This window comes from Lepus europaeus, chromosome 8 (genome assembly GCF_033115175.1).
Source record: "Lepus europaeus isolate LE1 chromosome 8, mLepTim1.pri, whole genome shotgun sequence".
NCBI lineage: Eukaryota > Metazoa > Chordata > Mammalia > Lagomorpha > Leporidae > Lepus > Lepus europaeus.
In genome coordinates, this window is record NC_084834.1 from 107,772,619 (window position 1) to 107,795,394 (window position 22,776).

The 22,776-nt window shown below is 38.6% G+C and overlaps 1 protein-coding gene across 1 annotated transcript; it reads left to right on the plus strand.

The window, feature by feature from the left end:
- The first annotated feature begins 5,018 nt into the window (after window positions 1–5,018).
- LOC133765129 (UDP-glucuronosyltransferase 2A3-like) lies at window positions 5,019–21,783 on the plus strand. The gene is made up of 6 exons (XM_062198749.1): window positions 5,019–5,767; window positions 10,015–10,163; window positions 13,109–13,240; window positions 15,128–15,215; window positions 15,590–15,809; window positions 16,384–21,783. The coding sequence occupies exons 1-6, from the start codon at window positions 5,044–5,046 to the stop codon at window positions 16,661–16,663; spliced, it is 1,593 nt and encodes a 530-aa protein (XP_062054733.1). The 5' UTR covers window positions 5,019–5,043; the 3' UTR covers window positions 16,664–21,783.
- The last annotated feature ends 993 nt before the right edge of the window (window positions 21,784–22,776 follow it).

Consider the following 22,776-nt stretch of genomic DNA (forward strand, 5'->3'; position numbering starts at 1 on the left):
AGTGAGGCAGGAGTGCATTGGTCGTGAATAAGAGCCTGTGCCACAAGTAGGCTCTCTCACATTCACACCAACTATGATGTACTTCGGAGCTAAAAGCCAACCATAAGAGGCCTTAAAAGAGATCGTATCCTTGCCAAACAGCCACCACATATACCTTAGGTGATGTGATTACAAGGAAACTGAATAAATATTGCCTTAATTTCAAAAAAAAAAAAATGGCAGGAGCCAGGTGCTTCTCCTGGTCTCCCATGGGGTGCAGGGCCCAAGCACTTGGGCCATCCTCCACTGCACTCCCTGGCCACAGCAGAGAGCTGGCCTGGAAGAGGGGCAACCGGGACTAGAACCCGGTGTGCTGGCGCCGCAAGGCGGAGGATTAGCCTAGTGAGCCATGGCGCCGGCCAGTTTTTACTATTCTTAACTCACTGATTGTTTCAACTAGTCCACACATTAGTAAATTAATTTATTGATAAATATTGTTTGCTCTTTCTAATTTCTTTAGTAATTTTTAAAGAGTTTTTAACATTTTACTTCAACATCCAATACCTCCTTATTTTCTTGACTTTATTTCATTTTAGATTTGTATGTATGTATGCATTTACTTGAAAGGAAAAGTGACAGAGAGAGGGGGAGAGATTGAGACAGAGAGGGAAGCTTTTTCTTTCCATGTACTAGTTCACTCCCCAAGTGCTCACAACAGCTGAGAATGGACAAGGTTGAAGCCAGAAGCCCAGATCTCCATCTGACTTTCTTGTGGATGGGAAGAGCCCAACAATTTGTGCATGATCATCTCCCCTCCTGTGTGTATCAACAGGGAGCATTGGAAATGGAGTAGCTTGGGAATCAAACTGGTAGTCCAATATGAGATGCGGTATCCCAAGCAGTGGCTTAAGCTGCTGAGCCCAACACCCACCCTAATATCTTGTCTTGTTTTATAATCTGATTTTAAAAATTTTATTAATTATTTTCTCATTCTTGTCATACTTAACATTTCCTCTTCTTCAGATTAGATATTATTTCTGATTCCATTCTTGATCTGATATTTTATCTGTAAGTGGATATTAGGTCACTTTTTTCTTACTTTTTCAGTATTTTCCCTGACTTTGTGTAGACATCTTAAACTTTCTCAGGTTATCTAAGACAATTATTTTCTTTTTTTAAAAGATTTATTTATTTATTTGAAATTCAGAGTAACACAGAGAGGCAAAGAGAGAGAAAAAGAGGGAGAGAGAGAGGTCTTCCATCCGATGGTTCACTCCCCAGATGGCTGCAATGGCTAGGGCTGCGCCGATCTGAAGCCAGGAGCCAGGAGCTTCTTCTGGGTCTCCCAAGTGGTGTAGGGGCCCAAGGACTTGGGCAGTCTTCCATGGTTTTCCCAGGCCACAGCAGAGAGCTGGATCAGAAGAGGAGCAGCTGGGACTAGAACTGGTGCCCATATGGGATGCTGGCACTGCAGATTGGGGCTTTAACCCACTGAGACACAATGCCGGCCCCAGACAATTATTTTCCATCACAGTAAATTTGAAGTGCATATACAACATTCCATTCATTTTTCTCAAGATTGCCATTCAGGAGCAAGGAAGAAAGTGAACTCAGATGGAATTTTTGGAGCTTTTGTAGCAAAAACAATCTATATTAGGCTATGTGTTCAAAAGTCTGTGTAATTATCTGCTCAAAGTCCTTTGTACCAAGGTTTCAAGACAAAGATGGCAGTAATATTTACTTACAATTAAAAATTACTCAATACTTGGCTCAAGCCCATCCTGAAGAGTCATCCTGGTTTCTATTTTATACTCCTACCAAAAATAGAGTAAAGTTATTTATATCAATATAAGCATGTATAAATAATAACATTAAGGATTTTAAAGAAATCTAATCTCCAGTTCAGGAGCTGGGAATGTTTATAGAAGCTTTAGCAAAACTTAACATGAGGGTACAGTGGTGTGGTGCAAGATGCACCTGTAACTCTAGCATCTCATTTCAGAGTGTCAGTTTGTTTCCAAGCTGCTCCACTTCTGACCCAGTTCCCTGTTAATGCGCCTGGAAAGGCAGCAGAGGCTCACTCAGGTGCTTGGGCCCCTGCCACCTGTCTGGGAGGCCTAGATGGAGTTCTGGGCTCCTAGAGTTTGGACTAGCCTTGGCTGTAGTGGCCACTTACGGAGTGAATCAGCAAAAGGAAGATCTCTCTCTCTCTCCCTCCCTTCCTCTCTCTCTTTCTTCTACATTCTGTCTTTTTTTTTTAAATGATTTATTTATTTGAAATGTTGAGTTACAGAGAGAGAAAGGAGACACAGAGAGAGAACTTGCACCCACTGGTTCACTCCCCAAATAGCTGCAATAGTTGCAGCTGAACTGATCCAAAGCCAGGAGCCAGGAGTTTCTTCTCTCTCTCTTCTCATGGGTATGTAGTAGCCCAACTTGGCCACCCCTCACTGTTTTTCCAGGAGCATTAGCAGGGAGCTGGATCAGAAGTGGAGCAGTGGGACTTGAATTGGCACCCATAAAAGATGCCAGCTTCACAGGCGGTGGTTTTACCCACTGTGCCACAACATATCTCGACCCTCTGACCTGATTATTAGCTGCTGTTCTGTTTTTTTAATCCCCCCCCCCCCAAAATGTGCATAAAAGATTAACCATCACAGTTTCTCAAGTCTGCCTCTCTTGGAGCTCCCCTTCTGGACTTGTAGCAGAAGGCTTTTGACTTACAGAAATCTTGTTTTGCTCACTACTTTGTCCATGGAGAAATTCTTTCATGTGAGACAAACAACTGAGGTTGTCTTTCTTCTCAATGTTTTACCTGTAACACTCAGACACTTCTTAAATTATTAGTACATACAACCACTCTTGCTATTGTTGATAAAGACATTGTCCTTTCCATCACAAATATACAAACGTTTGCAGAGGAAGAATGATCACACTGTCCATATCTCAGACCTTGTAAAATGACTCAATACTCTAGATTACCCAAATCCTGCGCCTGCTATCATGAACTAATTAGACACTATAGGATATATGTAGGGAATTTTTCTTGCATATTTTCCTACAGTGTTGGGTTATTCACCATCTTGGTCTTTGAACAGTTCTGAAAACTTCAATCTTCAATGCTGCAAAATCTTGAATATATTGAATACCAATATGATACAACAGTGGAAAATTCTGTTCCATGAAACCATTTCAGGAACAAAATTATTTACAGATATTATATACAATTAACTTTGAGCTAGGTATGTAATATGCATATGAAATATAAATTAGTTTGTGTTTAGACTTGAGTCCCATCCCCAAAATATCCTATTACTTATATTCCATTATTCCAAAATCTGTCAAAACTTACAATCTGAACCACTGCTAATCCCAGGCTTTTTGTATAAAGGATACTCAATATGTGGCAAAAATTAAGGAAAAGCACTAATTAAGAGCAAATATTCATATTGGAATCTAATTTTTACTACTTTAATCATTACATTAAAGATTCTAATTTTTTAATGGTTTTCAAAATTAATTTTGAGACTTAAGTTTTAATTTCCACATTTAATATATAATTGAGGAGACAGATGAAATTAGGGCACTTTCTGAAATTTTAAGAAATCTTACTCATTTCAAAATGGTGCATTTCAATTTTATATAACTATGTGATGGGAAAGTTCAAATGTATCTTTGAACATTATGTAGGTAAAAATAATTAAATTGCTACAATTTAGTTTCTGAGAGCTATTTATTATTGCTCTATGCCCATCTGGTTTCTGTAATTAGAATTACATCATGTTCTCTATATATTTCCTTATGTGTACTATTAGAAATCCATGTTTAGGCCACGATTCTCAATCCATGTGTCAAACTATTATGATGCTATGATGTGTAACTAATGTACAATTTTTAACATCTATTTATAAAATCTTGACTTTATTTGCCAATCTATGGCTAACTGCCAGAATTGCTTACTAAAGCAAAGGCTTGTACTTGTGCCTGTCCTTCCCTAAAACTTGAATAAACAATTTTTGTCTTTCAATTAAAATTTAAATGGATAGTTTGTCACCAAAGACTATGTTAAGTCTTCTTCAAAATTGCACTCTTTTCTAATATCTTGCCCTCAGTATATTTCGTGATACATATCAATGAATTGTTTTCCAAATTTCTGTGATTTTTTTGTGCTTCTATGCATTATGACATACTTCCTTTCACAAAAGTCTGTCAAAATCTTACCAAAGTTTTCACTTCACTTCCTAAGTCACTTGATTTACTAAAGTTTTCCTAGTTTTCTGAAAAAGTAATTATGCTTGTTTTCTGGAATCCTGAATGCTTTCCACTAATCATATGACACCCATCAAAATTTTACCTATAGGAAATATGAAGGTATTAAAAGTAAATTAGCTGGGCCAGCACTGTGGCGCAGCGGGTTAATGCCCTGGCCTGAAGTATTGGCATCCCATATGGGCGCCAGTTCGAGTACCGGCTGCTCCTCTTGCAGTCCAGCTCTCTGCTGTAGCCTGGGAAAGCAGTAGAAGATGGCCCAGGTCCTTGGGCCCCTGAACCCACGTGGGAGACCTGGAAGAAGCTCCTAGCTCCTGGCTTTGGATCGGCACAGCTCTGGACTTTGTGGCCATCTGGGACGTGAACGAGCGGATGGAAGACCTCTCTCTCTGTCTCTACCTCTCTCTGTAGCTCTGTCTTTCAATAAATAAATAAAAATCTTAAAAAAATAAAAAAGTAAAAAGCAAATTAGCAAGTAGATCACAAAGGTAAGTATGTAAAATATGTGTTCTCCCAAAGCACCGGATACCTTGGACTTCACATGGAATCAATGTGTTGGATGTGTGTTTCTGTATGTAAAACATTAACTAAGTTTTTTTTTTTTATTGTTGTTTCCCGTATTAGCTATCTAGATAATGAAAGCACTTTGTATTTGATTTCCTCAATAAACATGAAAATAACATGACCTTTTCCCTTTCAAATTTAATTTTTAATTTCTTCTGTTTTTAAATTGGCACTCCAACTCTTTGTGCTCTTCAAACTTGTCCTCTGAAGGGCCGTGTGAGCAGCTGCACGATGGTGTCTGTGAAGTGGGTTTCCTCAATCCTGCTGCTGCAACTCTGCTGTGCTGGCTGTGGCTTCTGTGGGAAGGTGCTGGTGTGGCCTTGTGACATGAGCCACTGGCTTAATATCAAGGTCATTCTAGAGGAACTCGCAGAGCGGGGCCATGAGGTAACAGTGCTCACTCATCCCCATACTCTTCTCATTGATCACTGGAAGCCTTCTGCGCTGAAGTTTGAGATGGTTGATATGCCATTTGACAAAGAGAATGCTGAGAAGAAAAATGCAGAATTTCAGAACCTAGCTCTTAATGTCTCACCACTGCTGTCACCCTGGAAATCAGTAATAAAACTGAGAGACTTCTTTAGCAGACTGAATGAAGATTTTAAACTTTTCTGTGAGAGTATCGTCTACAACCAGACACTCATGAAGAAGCTGCAGGAAACCAACTATGATGTAATGCTTATCGACCCTGTGACACCCTGTGGAGAGCTGGTGGCTGAGTTGCTTGCAGTCCCCTTTGTAATCACTCTTAGGGTTTCCATAGGAGGCAATATGGAGAGAAACTGTGGGAAACTTCCATCTCCACCTTCGTATGTCCCTGTGACTATGGTGGGGCTAACAGACAGGATGACTTTTCTGGAAAGAGTGAAAAATGCAATACTTTTGGTTGTCTTTAACTTCTGGATTCAAGACGGTGACTTTCACTTTTGGAGACAGTTTTATAGTGAAGCATTAGGTAAGAGACTCTTCATTTTAAATTAACGATGACAAGAAATATAGAGATTGCATGTCCTATAGAGAATATCATTTATGAATTTTCAAATTATAGAAAATAATGGCTTTCCTTTCTAAAGATAAAACTAAATTTTATTTTTTATTTTTGTAAACTATGATAGGCCTTAACAAAGAGATTTTGGCATTTTCTTGAAATCGTATGAAAGTACACCATATATATATATATATATATATATATATATATACATTAAAAACAGGTAGAGTTATAGATAGTGAGAGAGACAGAGAGAAAGGTCTTTCCTCCACTGGTTCACTCCCCAAATGGCCGCCACAGCCGGTGCTGCATTGATCCAAAGCCAGGAGCCAGGTGCCGCTTCCTGGTCTCCCATGTGGGTACAGGGGCCCAAGCACTGCCCTCCTGAGCCACAGCAGAGAGTTGGACTGGAAGAGGAGCAACAGGGACTAGAACCTGGCGTCCATATGGGATGCCCGTGCCGCAGGCGGAGGATTAACCAAATGAGCCATGGCGCCTGCCAAGTACACCATATATTTTTGAGAATCACTAATAATCATTTTAAAAGTTATACTATTTATATTACAGTAATAGGTACTCACTATTCTTCTTTCTTATATATATTTTTTAAGAATCTTTACAAAGTCTGTTGTATATATTTTTGGTCATCATTCCAGTTTTGGTCATCATTCTTATACTGAAACATGTCCTGGATGCTTTAACTTCTTGTATACTGAACACATTAAATCTGAGAAATTAATCAGAAAACTATTTAGGAATTGTGTCTTGTATAAATTAAAAAAAACTCTTTAGAACTTTTGTCTTGTGGCATAAAATATAATGGATTTTTCCTTCACCATTATACCATAATTTGACTTATTTTTAATCCCTTTTCTTGTCTTCCAGAATATGATGTTGCATTGTTGCAATTTTCATGCATTCAGTTATGATCCACAAGTCAATGAGTTAGGCTACCTCTCCAAGGGTATTCAAGAAGTGCAGAGGTCCAGCGCCATGGCTCATTTGGCTAATCCTCTGCCTGCGGCGCTGGCACACGAGGTTCTAGTCCCTTTCGGGGCGCCGGATTCTGTCCCGTTGCTCCTCTTCCAGTCCAGCTCTCTGCTGTGGCCCGGGAAGGCAGTGGAGGATGGCCCAAGTGCTTGAGCCCTGCACCGACATGGGAGACCAGGAGAAGCACCTGGCTCCTGGCTTTGGATCAGCACAGTGTGCCAGCCATAGTGGCCATTTGGGGGGTGAACTAAGGGAAGGAAGACCTTTCTCTCTGTCTCTGTCTCTCTCTCACTGTCTAAATCTGCCTGTCAAAAAAAAAAAAAAAAGTGCAGAGTCATGGGCAGAGACCACAAAAGATCATATGTGATCCTAAAAATAGTAATTTAATTTACTGAATCATAGTATGTACATTGCTTCACAGAGCAAAGTTCAAAGCAATTCACTTCAACAGTTCCTGTGGATAGACATGATATGAACCCACATGCACTGTTTTTCTCTTACTGATTGACTGAACAATCAGTAAGCTCTATCTAGGTGAATGAAGCACTCGAGGCTTCATGCAGGTGCAGGACAGTAAAACAAGATTCCTGACCCCACGTGTACTGTCAGGGGTCTTTTTTTCCATTCAATTTTGTTTATAGCAGTTGCCTATATTCCCACTAAGCTAGGGTCTTTTTGCTTTTTATTTGTTAAACTTCTTACTCAGTGAAGTATTAAGCCTTTTTTCTGTAAAGTAAATTTAAAATATGTTCTCTCAAATACTAAAAAAAAAAAAAAAGATAGGCAGAAGAGGGGAGTTGTGGAGGGAGAGAGGGGGAAGAGAGAGAGAGAAAGGGCAGTCATGAAGTTCTTAGAATTATATCTAAAAGCACGTTAAATCTATTAAAACTAATTAAAATAAAAATTAAACAAAATAAACCAAAATGGTTAAGATAGCCAATTTTTGTGTATTTTACCACAATTAATAGTCATTAAATTAAAAATAAATAAAATCCAAATAACTAAAAAAAATACAGAACTATAAATAGGTAACTGGAATAGTTTTCAAAATAGGATTATGTTTGAAGTCCCATTGAAAGATTCAAACTGAGAACAGAGCAGAGGTGTTATAAAAGAACAAGAGCGGGGTCACAGGTTCTCTCTCCACAACCAAAGTTTGTTCTAACTAATCATTCAGGCAACTCCCAAGAAATCTTTACTTATCTTCCCACTTGGACAGATTGAAATAATTGTATTGTTTGATAATGACATTTATTTGGTGTCTAAAAATGAATAACTTAGTAGCTATCATGGAATTTATAAAATTACCTACTGTAGATATGAATCAATTGTAAGTAGATAATATAACTCAAAGAAAAGAAACAATAATCAGTTTCTATCAAGTATTTTCCCCATAACTCTTCATGTACAACATTTCAAATAAGACATATTACTTTGCATATTTGTCTATTTAAAGTATAATGCCATAGAGACTATAATCATCAATAGATTGGCAATCCGGGCAGCATAAGACACGGGAAATAAAGAATCTAGACAAAGTGAATATGTTTGCATAGAAGTGTAAAGATGGCTCTAATCTATCTTCTGGTGATTTTTAAATGACTATCTTCAATAAAGACTCCTTATGATTGTAAAGATCTGGGACTTGATGAATTTGGATATAACTTAAAAATGAAAACATGAAGACTCTGAAAATGGAATTTCTTTTTTTTTTTTTTGACAGTCAGAGTTAGACAGTGAGAGAGAGAGAGAAAGGTCTTCCTTCCGTTGGTTCATCCCCTAAATGGCCACTAAGGCCGGCGCTCTGCGCCGATCCGAAGCCAAGAGCCAGGTGATTCTTCCTGGTCTCCCATGCGGGTGCAAGGCCCAAGCACTTGGGCCATACTTCACTCCCTTCTTGAGCCATAGCAGAGAGCTGGACTTGAAGAGGAGCAACGGGGACAGGATCTGGCACCCCAACTGGGAATAGAATCCGGGTGCCAGCGCCGGAGGCAGAGGATTAGCCTAGTGAGCTGTGGTGCCAGGCTGAAAATGGACTTTCTAACATGGGTGTACATAACAACCAATTTTCCTTAGAATTCCTGAAATAAAATGAACTCTTCCACATTCTATTAGTTGCAAAACATGATTTTTAGATAGAAATTATAGATTTATTTATTTAAAATTACTCATCCTTTTGCTTAAAATCATGATTAACACATTTCAAATATGTCCTTTTCTAAAATTTTGTTGTTTGAAGGTAATAATAAAGTCGGTGTTTCATAGTTAAGTATGTACATGTGTGCCACATACCTAAAAGAGGGTTCATCCATGGGTATAGATCAGTTGGGGTGTTTTTTGTTTTTTGTTTTTTTTTTTTTTGACAGGCAGAGTGGACAGTGAGAGAGACAGAGAGAAAGGACTTCCTTTTGCCATTGGTTCACCCTCCAATGGCTGCCGCAGCTGGCGCATCTCGCTGATCCGAAGGCAGGAGCTAGGTGCTTCTCCTGGTCTCCCATGGGGTACAGGACCCGAGCACTTGGGCCACTGCACTCCCAGGCCATAGCAGAGAGCTGGCCTGGAAGAGGGGAAACAGGGACAGGATCTGGTGCCCCGACCAGGACTAGAACCCGGTGTGCCGGCGCCGCAAGGCGGAGGATTAGCCTATTGAGCCACGGCGCCGGCCCCAGTTGGGGTTATCTTACCATATAATAGTGACCCATTAATTGGAGAGATGGGATACCATATAGGAGGTTATGTGGACTGATATTGGTGGGATTCTTCAATGATAAGTCTCAGACTACAGACTGCAAACATTTGACGTGTGACTTGGTGATGATAATGTCTGAGAAATCAATCATCAACAATTCACTCATAAAGGAAAAACGACCAATGAATTCATTTATCATTAATTTTTAAACATTTAAAATTATTTAGTTACTTTATTTGAAAAAGAGAGAGAGAGAGAAACTTCAATGTACTCGTTCACTTCCCAAATGCCAAAGCATCCAGGGTTGGGTCAGTGCTAAGCCAGGAACCAAGGATTCCATCTGGTCTCCCAAGAATGCAAATAGTTCAGCCACCATCTGCTTCCTCCCAGGATGCATATGAGCAGGACAACGGATTGGAAGAGGAGGACATAACCTGCCTTTCCCTCAGTACCTTACCAGGGAATGAGTGGTCTAATTTTTCCTTTTAAATTATGGGTCAATTCCCTCCACTGAACAGTTACTTGTTTCTTCCAGGAAGACCCACCACATTATGTGAAACTCTGGCAAAAGCTGAAATTTGGTTAATCAGAACATACTGGGATTTTGAATTTCCTCGTCCATACTTGCCTAATATTGAATTTGTTGGAGGACTGCATTGCAAACCCGCCAAACCTTTGCCCAAGGTAGCATTATCACTTAGAGGGATTTTGGGTGATTCATGATATGATACTTGATTTTCCATGAAGTAAGTGCAGCCCTATTAACACAGACGATATGATGAACAACTTCAGTTTTCACTTCATATTCATTTTCTATGTCTCAAGGGACTTATGGTTGCTAAAAAAAAGTCTTTTAGGTGTTGCTTTGACGGACTTGGAGTGTATGAAGAGATCAAGGTAAATTTTAATGTATCGATGTGACTGATGTGTTGCTAATGTATTGGAGTTACAGAAAATTAGGGCTATGAGGATCATTAAGGAGACTGCTCTACTCCTTTTCACAGGCATATTTGGGTTAGGAACAAGGACATTTATCATGATGGTAGCAAGATAACAGGCTTCTCCAGACTTTGTGGTGCATTTTCCAGGAAGGAAGGAGGGGAGATGTTGAAAGAAAATCATTCAGGACCCCTTGATTTCCATTTTGAGTGCTTAATATGTGTTAGGTTATGTTGAAATAGAACATATGTAGAGGTAAAATATGTTTCAAATTAATATAATGCATACTGTCTTATGACCATGCAAGAGAAGAGTATGAGGAAATTTCAGGTGAAGTTCTCTAGAAATCACTTGGATAATGTACGGTCTCAATCTCAGGCAAAAGCAACACAAAGCATGAAAGTTGTCAGCATGGAGTAGAGTTCATGGACATGGGAGATCCAAAAGTTAAATCAATTCTTTCTCAGCCTAGTGGCAGGATTCTTTTGAAATGAAAAACAAGACTAGAGTTATTCACAAGTCTTCAGAAAAAAAAAAAGTGTGATGCCATGGATATTGGAAAAAACTGTATTGAGAAGCAAAATGAATAAAGAAAATTTCTCTCTCTCTTTTTTTCTTTTTTTTACCTTGAACTTGAGATCTCTGTCATCCAGGTTGGCTATAAACTCTAGCTCTTACCTGAGTGGACTCAAGGATATTTAGTTGTAGATGGTTACAATGTACATTTCACAGGATACTTTTAGACCTGGTGCATGGCCTAATGCATGATTGTGCAGCTGTGACCATCTGCCTGTCCCTGTATAAACTTCTTTAAAGTAGCAGATGCCTCTGTGTCTGTTTTCTGCCCAGTGTCCCTTTCCTTCCTACCAGTAGAGCCACTCCAAAGCAAACTGACCAGGACAAAGTTTAGGGCATATGAACTGATCAAGTGAAAAACAAGGAGCCAAGTCAACAAAACCCATGCAATAACAGAAGCAGTTTATGAACTACAGTTTGCAGAGAAAAGCAGTCAAGGTGCCCCGTGGAGTCACAGGGAAGTGGTGATCTTACCACAGCAAGCAAATTTGAAGAGCTGATGCGGCACAGAAGATAGACTAGGGTATCTGCAAAAAAAAACAAAAAAAAAAAAACAAAAAAAAAAAACACGTTTATTGGGAAGCTGGACATTACTTTTGTAGGTTTGCAGTGGATGATTGTGATTGTTGGGTTCAAGAGCAGGCAGCATGAGTTCCGTTGAGTCACTGTGTGAATGAGAAGTGGTCACTGCAGCACAACACCACAGTTCCTACGAAGTATGAGGGCAGAACAGTCAACCAAGTCTGTTGATCTGGCTGTAATATGGAATTTGGTGTTCAGGGAGTCAATGATATAAAGCAGGTATCAAAATCAAACATGTTGAAGAACTAGAAGAGGCAGAGGATTTGAAATTGTGTCAGTGTTGATAAAAAACTGATTCTGGTGTGAATTATAAAACAGATGCCACAATAACTTACAACTAACAAACTCATCATATTCATTATTAGTAAGAATGTTGTTTTCAACTATCAACAGAGAGTAAGGAGAAACCCTAATTTCTTATCTTATGGGAATAAGAGCACAACACATTAAGGAATATTGCAAGTTCAATAGAATTTTTGGGAGAGTGATAGATTTCTTTTCATAGTAAGACAAGTATTGATAATGAAGTTCCATTTTTGGCTTAAGAACAACCTATTTCATACCAGAAAAGTCGTAGTTACAAACCAACCCCAATCAAAAGATGACATCATTCGCTATTCTCTAACTAGAGATCCAGAAAGACAAATAAGTCAGGCTGGCACCATGGTTCACTACGCTAATCCTCCGCCTGTGGCGCCGGCACCCTGGGTTCTAGTCCTGGTTGGGGCGCCAGATTCTGCCCCGGTTGCTCCTCCTCCAGTCCAGCTCTCTGCTGTTGCCCGGGAAGGCCGTGGAGGATGGCCCAAGTGCTTGGGCCCTGCACCTGCATGGGAGACCAGGAGGAGGCACCTGGCTCCTGGCTTCAGATCGGTGCAGCACTGGCCAAGGTGGCAATTTGGGGAGTGAATCAGCAGAGGGAAGACCTTTCTCTCTGTCTCTTTCTCACTGTCTGACTCTGCCTGTCAAAAAAAAAAAAAAAAAGAAAGACAAGTAAGTCACAATTCCCATGGACCTCTAATTAATTTGTGGTGATAAATTATTTTACCCTCTCATGTTCATTTTTATGCAAACACACACATGCACACATGCATGCATGAGAAAATATAAAAACTTTAAAATACAGAAAATATTAAATTTAAACAAGACAGCACAGTGATGTTGATTATATTTAAATTGTTGATTATATTTAAATGGCTTTTTAGGAGCCTTATGCAGACACACAGTTTTATCTGCTTTTTTAAGATGATTTTGCTCAGTTTTCAAAACATTGCTTTTCAAAACTTGGTTTCTATTAAACATGGAGAAGTTATATTCTTATGTGATATTTCTGTGTGATCATTTTGTAACATGTCTATTCTGGTAATAAAAAATGTAAGGGAGATGTTTGACATACACATCAGAAATGGCTGTGCATGTCAGAAAATAGATTCAGTCTAAATATATCAATCTTGATGATGATAGTGTAAATGAATTCTATATTATTCTCTGTGCTATTGCACTTTTGTAATACACAGAATATTTTTTCTCTACAGGAAATGGAAGAGTTTGTCCAGAGCTCAGGTGAAGATGGCGTCGTGGTGTTTTCTCTGGGTTCTGTAGTTGATAATTTACCTGAAGAAAAGGCTGACCTCATTGCTTCTGCCCTGGCTCAGATTCCACAGAAGGTCAGCAAAGCCCTGCTTCCAAGTGTGCCTTTCCATTTGAAACCCGAGTCTCATTTTCCGCTTAGCATGAAAGATATCAGTATCAAGTAAAAATCTGTGAAATATTGTCACAACAGTTTTAGGCACAATTGTTTACTTGCTCACTGAGCCTTGCCTTTACTATGGAAACACTGCTCTTCACTGTCATTTGTTTGTAATAAAATAAAAATAAATATGCTGAGCCCCACTGAACATTTTAGAATTTGAAATATTAAGGCCTGTTCTGATTACTCCAAAAAATTCTGAAGCATTTTAGCTTCTAAGGACAAAGGAAAGAGGAAATTGATATGACAAATAGAGATGGCTATGATTCTGCAGAATATCTCCACCCCTCCACATATGTGGTGGGCATATAAGTAGATTGTTAGATTTTTGCAGTTTTTCTAATTAATTATTTTTTTTCTAAAGGGAAAAGGAACCATATTTTATATTACAGCCTACCAATTTTTAGGTTATAAGATATTCTGCGATTCTTCCTATTCAAATGAAAGATTCTTTCTAAAGACTTCCACAAAGCAAAAAATATTTAATGTAGCAGAAGTACAAAACTAAACAACATGCCCCATTGTAAAGTGAATATGAGTAACCTTCTGGGCACCCTCCTTACCTCCCTTTCCTGTTTGTTCTTCATAAAAAACTAAAGAAAGGAGAAAAAGAAACAGGATGAGAAAAGAGTAGACAGAAAATCATCCAAAAAGCACACAGGAAAGCTAGAGTAAGTTATACTTGTGAGAAAGATATATGTGAAGACAGAGCTATGATGGCCCAGTGATTCACATTTACACAGAAGCCATGCATCCATATAATTTGTATATGAAGACTGATTAGATAGTAATGCTTGCTTTTCCAATTCTTTATTATTAATCTCATTCCTGGATACTTTCAATTATTAATAAAGCACTGGTAACAATACATTTATTTATTTTTTTAAAGATTTATTTATTTTATTTGAAAGTCAGAGTTACACAGAGAGAGGAGAGGCAGAGAAAGAGAGAAAGAGGTCTTCCATCTGCTGGTTTGTTCCCCAGTTGTCCACAATGGCCAGAGCTGTGCCATTCCAAAGCCAGAAGCCAAGAGCCTCTTACGGGTCTCCCACTTGGGTGCATGGGACCACACACTTGGGCCATCTTCTACTGCTTTCCCAGGCAACATCAGAGAACTGGATCAGAATTGGAGCAGCTGGATGTTGAACCGGTGCCCATATAGGATGCTGGCACTTCAGGCCAGGGCGTTAACCCACTGCCCCACAGTGGGGGCCCCAACAATACATTTGAAAGAAACTATACAACAACCTTTTAAGAAGATGAGTATATGAGTTGGAATTTGGCACAGCAGCAAAGATACTACTTGAAAATGTGACATCCTGTAGAGAAGAGCTTGGATTCTCTTCCCAGCTCTGCTTATGATTTCAGGTTCCTGTTAATGCATAGTGCATGCAACAGATGATGGCTAAAGTACCTGGGGCCCTGCCATCTATATGGGGGAACCAGATTGAATTACTGGCTTATGGCTTCAGGCTATTCCAGCCCAGGCTATTTTATGCTTTGGAGAATGAACCAGTAAATAAAAGATCTCTCAATTTCTCTCTCTCTCTCTCTCTCTCTCTCTCTCTCTCTCTCTTTCTTCTCCTCTTCCCCGGACCCAGCTACTTTTCAAATAGACAGAATATAAATGTAAATGATTTAAAATGGTAATTGTAAATAGTACTACGGTTTCTTACACATTACACTGTGCTCCAAAATACTCCTCTCTCAACTGAGTGGAATATTCACAGAGTGGAATATTTATCTTATAACAATTTCTACAGCTTTAAAATGCTGTTATTTAATTGTTACTGGTGAATTACAGGTTTTATGGAAATTCAAAGGAAAGAAACCAGCTACATTAGGTGCAAATACTCGAGTCTATGATTGGATGCCCCAGAATGATCTTCTTGGTAAGACTATGGGAAAGTAAAAGTATGCACCTGGACAAGGGACACTGTGAATAAAATTCAACGAACAGTTAACAATTGTAGACGTTTCTCAAAGTATCTCAAATTTTGACGTATATATAATTAAAGAACTGATCATTTTTTTCCTAAATTAATGCATTGTAATATTTACATTCAGAGTTTTGAGCAATGCCAAAACTGACTGCTATTAAAAAAGATGCCATTTTCTGCGGTAGCAATGCCCCAGATAATCACCTTAGATAGAATACACTGCCTTCTTCACCGAGTTATCATTAGTTTTCCCTTCTGCTTTTCTAAAATATTTTTACAAATGATGATGCAATCTTCACTCAATTGTGCTCTGCTCCCCAAACTAGGTCATCCCAAAACCAAAGCTTTCATCACTCATGGTGGAATTAATGGGATCTATGAAGCAATTTACCATGGGGTCCCCATGGTAGGAGTTCCCTTGTTTGGTGATCAGCCTGACAACATTGCTCACATGAGAGCCAAAGGAGCAGCTGTAGAGTTGAGCCTGCACACAATGACAAGTGCAGACTTGCTCAGTGCCTTGAAGACAGTGATCAACGACCCATCGTAAGTACTGCTGATTTGAAAGGTTCTAATATTGACTATGATATTAGCTGTACCAGGAAGCATTCAAGACCAGGGTTATGGGATTTTTTATGAAGCATTTTCCCACAATACTGAATAATTCACAATCTTGGGCTTGAAAACTGTAGCTCATTCAGTGACTAAGTTACTTTATGAAAAAAAGGCACAAATTGACAATGAGTTTCCTACATTTGTGCCTCTATATTCATTTCCTTGATTGTAAGAGGAGAAAACTAGATATACAAGGGATCCTCAAAAGTTTGTGAAAAAATGAATAGCCTATAAAAATAAGTGCAGATTTCAAAGCTTTTTCTGAATGAAAATAAAACTGTATTTGGTTCAATTTTTCCACAGATCATTTGAAGTACCCTTATGTGCTGTTTGTCAGTCTCTTCACCATATATGTTAATGATAGGCAGTCAGCAAAGTTCATGTAGCTCCAAGAATTTATCTTTACTTTCATAAGCTTTTGGCTTTACAACAGATTTCATGTACCTATCTTTAATTAAAACAAAGATAAGAATGCTCTACTTTCTGTCTCTGTTCGCACTTCCAGCTATAAAGAGAATGCCATGAAGTTATCGAGGATTCACCATGATCAGCCCATGAAGCCCCTGGATCGAGCAGTCTTCTGGATCGAGTATGTCATGCGCCACAAGGGAGCCAAGCACCTTCGGCCAGCAGTCCATGACCTCAGCTGGTTCCAGGCCCACTCTTTGGATGTGATCGGGTTCCTGCTGGCTTGTGTGGCAGCTGTTATAATCTTTGTCACAAAATGCTTGTTGTTTTGCTGCCAACAGTTTGGAAAGACAGGAAAAAAGAAAAAGAAGGAATAGACCCCTTCAAGTTTGGGCAAAGTGCTGAATAGGACAAACTTGTTCATTCCTGGGTACAGGGAGAACACATCTGCTTTCTGTTTTCATAGTCCTCATTCCTCAATCTTTCCCTAGAATTTAACGAATCATTAAGTAATGAGTGTGTCTCATTTTCATCTCGCCTTCCCAGTTATTTTTCCCTCCTGTTTTCACTTTACTGACAACAGAGGTACTAACAACTGAAGTGAGACTTATAAGAATGCTTTTCTTTCACATTAAGTCCTTCTCACCACCATCAATTTATCAATTTTATCGCCATAGCCCTGTATTGTATATAAAAATAGTAGCCATGCTGATATCTTCTTGCCAGTCCATCCAAGTTGCTGCAATTAATGGGATTTTGTTATTTTTACAGATGAATAAGATTACTATATATGTGTATATATAAAATCATATTTTCTTAATCTATTTATATTTTGTTGGGCACCTTAGTGAGTCCATATTTTGACCATTGTTAATTGTGATGCTATACATAAAAGAGAACAATTTCAAATTAACATCCAAATTATGCACCTTCAGCATCCAGAGGAACAAAAAGAAATAAAACCCCAAATTATTATAAGGAACCAGTAATAAAGATTATAATATAAACAAAGACAAAAATCAGTGAAATAGAGTTGGTTTTGTGAGAAGATGAACAAACACAAAAACATGAGGTAAAATAAAAAAGGAAAAATATTATGTGAACCGATAAAGTTAGAGATAAAATAGTGGCATTGCAATTAGCACAGAAATACAGAGTGTCATAAGAAACTGATATGAACAATTATACACAAAGAAATTGGACAACTTCAAAACAATTGACAAGTCCCTAGGCACAGATAATCTACCTATATCAAGTCAAGAAAAAATAGAAACATCCAAAGGGACCAATAATGACAAATGAGATTGAAGCAGGAAGTGCAGGTCTTCAAACAAAAAAGATCCAGAACCGATGACTTAATCGCTGAAATCACTTAAAGGGTAACCAATTCCAATTATTCTTGTTATTCCAACAAAATAAAAAAGAATAGACATTTGACAAATATAATCAGGAGGGCACTATTACTCAGATACCAAAGCCAGACAAAAACAGAGAAAATGTAAACTAAGGACCAATAATCCTGACAAAATTTGTTTTTATATTCAAATAGTTATTTCAGTGTTATATCATTTCTTTATAGATTTAGTGGGTAGCCAATTAGTGCAACAATTTTCTACACAAAAAATTAAATACATACAGCTAATTGTAAAGAAACTTTAAAAAATACGACGGAACAAATGGAAAAATGATGAACTGAAAGAAATGTAAAATATTTGAATAATATATGTAAAATTTCTAAAATATATTTTTGTGAGTGATATAATTTGTTATTATTATAATTCCTTTAAATTTTTTATGAGATATAATTTATATCCCATAAAACTCACCTAAATGTAATCTAATGTATTTAGCATGTTTACAGTACTATGACTTTGTCATGATAGCCTAATTTTAGGATATTTTTTTTTTTTTTGACAGGCAGAGTGGACAGTGAGAGAGAGACAGAGAGAAAGGTCTTCCTTTTGCCGTTGGTTCACCCTCCAATGGCCGCCGCGGTAGCGCACTGCGGCCGGCGCACTGCGCTGATCTGGTGGCAGGAGCCAGGTGCTTCTCCTGGTTTCCCATGGGGTGCAGGGCCCAAGCACTTGGGCCATCCTCCACTGCACTCCCTGGCCACAGCAGAGAGCTGGCCTGGAAGAGGGGCAACCGGGACAGGATCGGTGCCCCGACCGGGACTAGAACCCGGTGTGCCGGCGCCGCAAGGCGGAGGATTAGCCTGTTGAGCCACGGCGCCGGCCTAATTTTAGGATATTTTCATCATCCAAAAATGAAATGTCATACCCCTTGGAAGTCACTCCCTATGCTCCCTGCAGAAACTACTAGTATATACATATATGCTTGTTCTAGAAATTTATGTAAATGGAATTGCACATTATATTGCTTTTTAAAAAAGATTTATTCTACTTATTTGAAAGACATAGTTACAGAGAGAGGTAGAGATAGAGGTCTTCTGTTTGCTGGTTCACTCTCCAAATGGCCACAATGGCTAGAGCTGTGCCAATCTGAAGCCTGGAGCCAGAGAATTCTTCTGGGTCTCTCACATGGGTGCAGGTGCCCAAGGACTTGGGCCACCCTCTGTTGCTTTCCAAGATGCATTAGCAGGGAGCTGGATTGGAAGTGGAGCAGACGGGGCATGAACTGGCGCCCATGTGGGATGATGGCACTGCAGATCATGGCTTTAACCCACTGTGCCACAGTGCCAGCCTCTATGTTGTCTTTAACAACTGGTTTGTCTAAGCACAATATTTTTTGAGTGCCTTCCACATTGTATTATATATGCATACTACTTTTCATTCATTTTTAATTTTGGATAACATGCTATGTTATGAATACACTATATTTCAGTAATTCTTTAATCAGCTAATGAGCATTTTGCTTTACTACCCATTCTTGCTATGATGAGGTATGATGTCCCAAAGATTGATATACACACTAGTGCATGAATATGTTTTTATTTGTTTTGGGGATGATATTAAAGAATCATAGAGCAAATTCCTGTATATAAGGAACTGCCAAACTGTTTTTCAATGTCCTTGCACATTTATAATCACTTTTACATTCACACTGGCAATAGTTGATGGTTTTAAGTTGTCTGATTGCCAACATTTGCAATCGTTTGTTACAGGGTGTGAAATGGTACCTAATTGTAGTCTCAGTTTGCATTTCTCTTAATGCTAAATTGTTGAGCTTCTTTCATCTACTTGTTAGTCAACTGTATATATTTTTCAACGAAATGTCTATTCAAAATCCTTATCATTTTTAGTTGGTTCTCTGACTTTTCATCATTGAGTTGTAAGAATTACAGGAATACTTTTTATACTGTGAACTTGTATCCTCAGGATAATGGCTTGCAAATGTATCCCTAAATTGTGCGTGTGTATGTGTGTTTTAAATCACTTGCTGTTGTCTTTTGAAGCACAAAAGCTTCGATTTTGAGAAAAGAAATATTAAATATAAAGGTTTATTTAGGGTTGGAGCTGTGGTATAGCAAGTAAATCCACGGCCTGCATCCCATTTGGGCACCAGTTTAAATCCTAGCTGCTCCATTTCTAATTTACCTTTCTGCCATGGCCTGGGACAGCAGTAGATGTTGGCCCAAGTCCGTGGGTCCCTGCACCTACATAGGAGACCCAGAAGAAGCTCCTGGCTCCTGGCTTTGGATCGACCCCTCTCTGGCTGTTGCAGCCATTTGAGGAGTGAACCAACAGATGGAAAACTTCTCTTTCTCTCCCTCTGTCTCTGCCTCTCTGTAACTCTGTCATTCAAATAAATAAATAAACCTTTAGAAAAAATATTTATTTAGTTATTATTTGAAAGGCAGCATTATAAAAATAGAGGGAGAGAAAGACACACACACGAGAGAAACAGAGAGAGAGAGAGAGAGAACACAAGGATAGCTGGGTCTTGCTGAAGTCAAGAGCCAGGAACTCAATCTGAGTGGCAGGGGCCCCATGTGCTTGGGCCATCTTCTGCTGCTTTCCCACATGCATTAGCAGGGAACTGGATAAGAAGAGGAGCAACCAGGACTCAAATCAGGACTCAATAGGTTGAGGCATCGCAAGTGAAAACTTAATGTGTTGCATCACACTTGCTCCATGTTTCCATATTCTAAAAGAAGTAGTGTTAAAAAATATGTATTGCTTACTACAACTGCCATCACTTGAGCATCTTACCACTATCATTATTTTCATATAGACAGAACAACACATAGAGAACATTTTTAAATGTATTATGTATAATAAACTATGTGAAAATTAAATGAAAATGGTGTTTTAGAAAAAGTCAGTAAAGAATGGAGAAAGAAACACAATAGGTTGGCAAAATGAAAATAAAGTACAGGACAAAAGTAAAACAAGCCAACTGAGATTATATGAAACACAGAAGCTTCTCTACAATAAAGAAAATAACCAAAGAGAGAAGGAACGAGCAAGAGAAATGGAGAAAATACTTGCAAGCTACTTATCTGACAAAAGATGAATATCCAGAATATAGGAGGAACTCAAAAATCTGAACAACCAAAAAACAACAAATCCAGCTATGAAATGAAGAAAGAGCATGGATAAACCATTTAAGAAATACATGAATACATGCTAAATATTACTAGACATCAGACAAAAACCAGGTCCAAACCACAATGAGACATCATATCCCCCCTGTCCAAATGGCTAGTACCAGAAAGACAGAGTTACAAATACTGGCAAGGATCTGGAGAACGGGGAAGTCATACCCTGTTGGGGTAAATGTAAATTTGTATAGCTACTAAAATAAACAGTATAGAGATATCTCTACAAACTAGAAATAGAATTGCCATATGACCCAACAATCCCAGTACATGAAATCCTTGTATCCAAGAGATAACGGGATCTTTATAGAAGCCTGGTAGACAAAAGCCAAGATATGGAATCAACCAAGTTGCACCTTATCAGATGAATGGATAAGTAAAATGCAGCAAATACACACAAGGAAATATTTTTCATCTTAAAAAGAATGAAATTCTGTCATCTTCAACAAAATGAAAAGAAGTAGAGGAATTAGAGGAGATAATTTTAAGAGAAAGAAGAGGAAAAAGCAAATACCACATGTTCTCCCTCAAATATGGAAACTAAGGGGAAAAAACTCTCCATATGAACATATGAACATACAGTGGTGATTTCCAGGGCTGGGAGGATTGGAAGAGCTAGAAGTTTTTTGGATTAAAACAATAGAGGAAATTGGGGGTAATTTGTGGTTTGTAACAAAAATAGTAACACAAGAGATTAATGATAGGGAAAGCTGGGTGTGAAGTAAATGGAAAGTCTTTGTATAGTTCTATAATTTTCCTTTTGTAAATTTAAAAGTTCTGAAATATAAAGAAATTTAAAAAGACTAACAAAAAGTTCAAAGGTTGTAGATGTAAATATATCTGAATTTAACATTAATAGAAAATAAAGTAGACTCAAATCAAATTTAAAATCTAAAAGGATGTCTTTGGTAAATAAAATCTCATACATGAAAACTTGGTTCAGCTGTAACTGGATATTGGATTTAAAGGAATTTCTCTATTTTGAATCTAGGAAGATCACTGCCTTAAAAACTGCTTTGTAACTTGTCAAACCTGTTTTGTGACTTGGTTTAACAGATGGGATGAAATAACTAGTAGTAATCAGTTCTTGTTAGAGCCCTCAAGGTGGATTTTGCAATCTCTGGTTTATGTCACTGATATCCAGTTAGAGTTCTATAAAAAAGTAGTAGAATTTCATATCAATGTAATTTTGATCTTAACTCAGATAAAGATCCTCATCTTAAGTCATCTAGGTGTAACTGCTAAATGCAAATTCCGTAAAAGTAGAAGAAATAAATATGTCTGATTCTAAACTTTGGTACTTTTAGTGCTGTGGTGTAGACTGGGTCTCAATTCCTGCTCCAGACCCTTGTCTTTTACTTAGAGAAGAATTCTAAGTACAGGCACAAACAGGACATGCAACATGATAAGGTTTATTTATAGAGTGAGAAGAATACACAGGCACATGAGGGATTTATCTGGGGAGAGTTGGCCAGGAAGGGTAGAGGGACTTCCATTCTCTGCTCCCTAGAAGCCCAGAGGAGAGAGTGAGGGAGAGGTTTGGGTGATCCTGTTCCTTGCTGGGAGACTGCCAATGCAGGAAGTTAGCCTGATTATTGACAGGCCTCAAGAGCCCCAGAAACATTTTCCCTACCCTGCTCACTGTTAAAGGGCCCCATAATTGCCACTCAGGTTAACAACTCCCAGGTGTGGCCCTGGCTGATTCAGCCCACCTGGAAAGCTACCCTAGCTACATGACCTTCAACCTGACTGGGGAAGCATAGCAGCGCCAATATCTGCTCTAGCCTATAGAATTAGTGTTGCTGTGAATTAGCTATGCCCCTCTGCCTGCCCTTTAAGAGGTATGCTTGGTCGTTAATAAAGCAGACATGGTCACCACAACTGGTCTCAGGTGCTTCTTGTGGAAGAACACCATTGCCCCACCATCCT

Coding starts and splice junctions, on each gene's coding strand:
- LOC133765129 (XM_062198749.1), top strand. CDS start 5,044: ATGGTGTCTGTGAAGTGGGTTTCCTCAATCCTGCTGCTGCAACTCTGC. Junction 10,164..13,108: donor CCGCCAAACCTTTGCCCAAG/GTAGCATTATCA, acceptor TTTTCTCTACAG/GAAATGGAAGAGTTTGTCCA. Junction 13,241..15,127: donor TGGCTCAGATTCCACAGAAG/GTCAGCAAAGCC, acceptor GGTGAATTACAG/GTTTTATGGAAATTCAAAGG.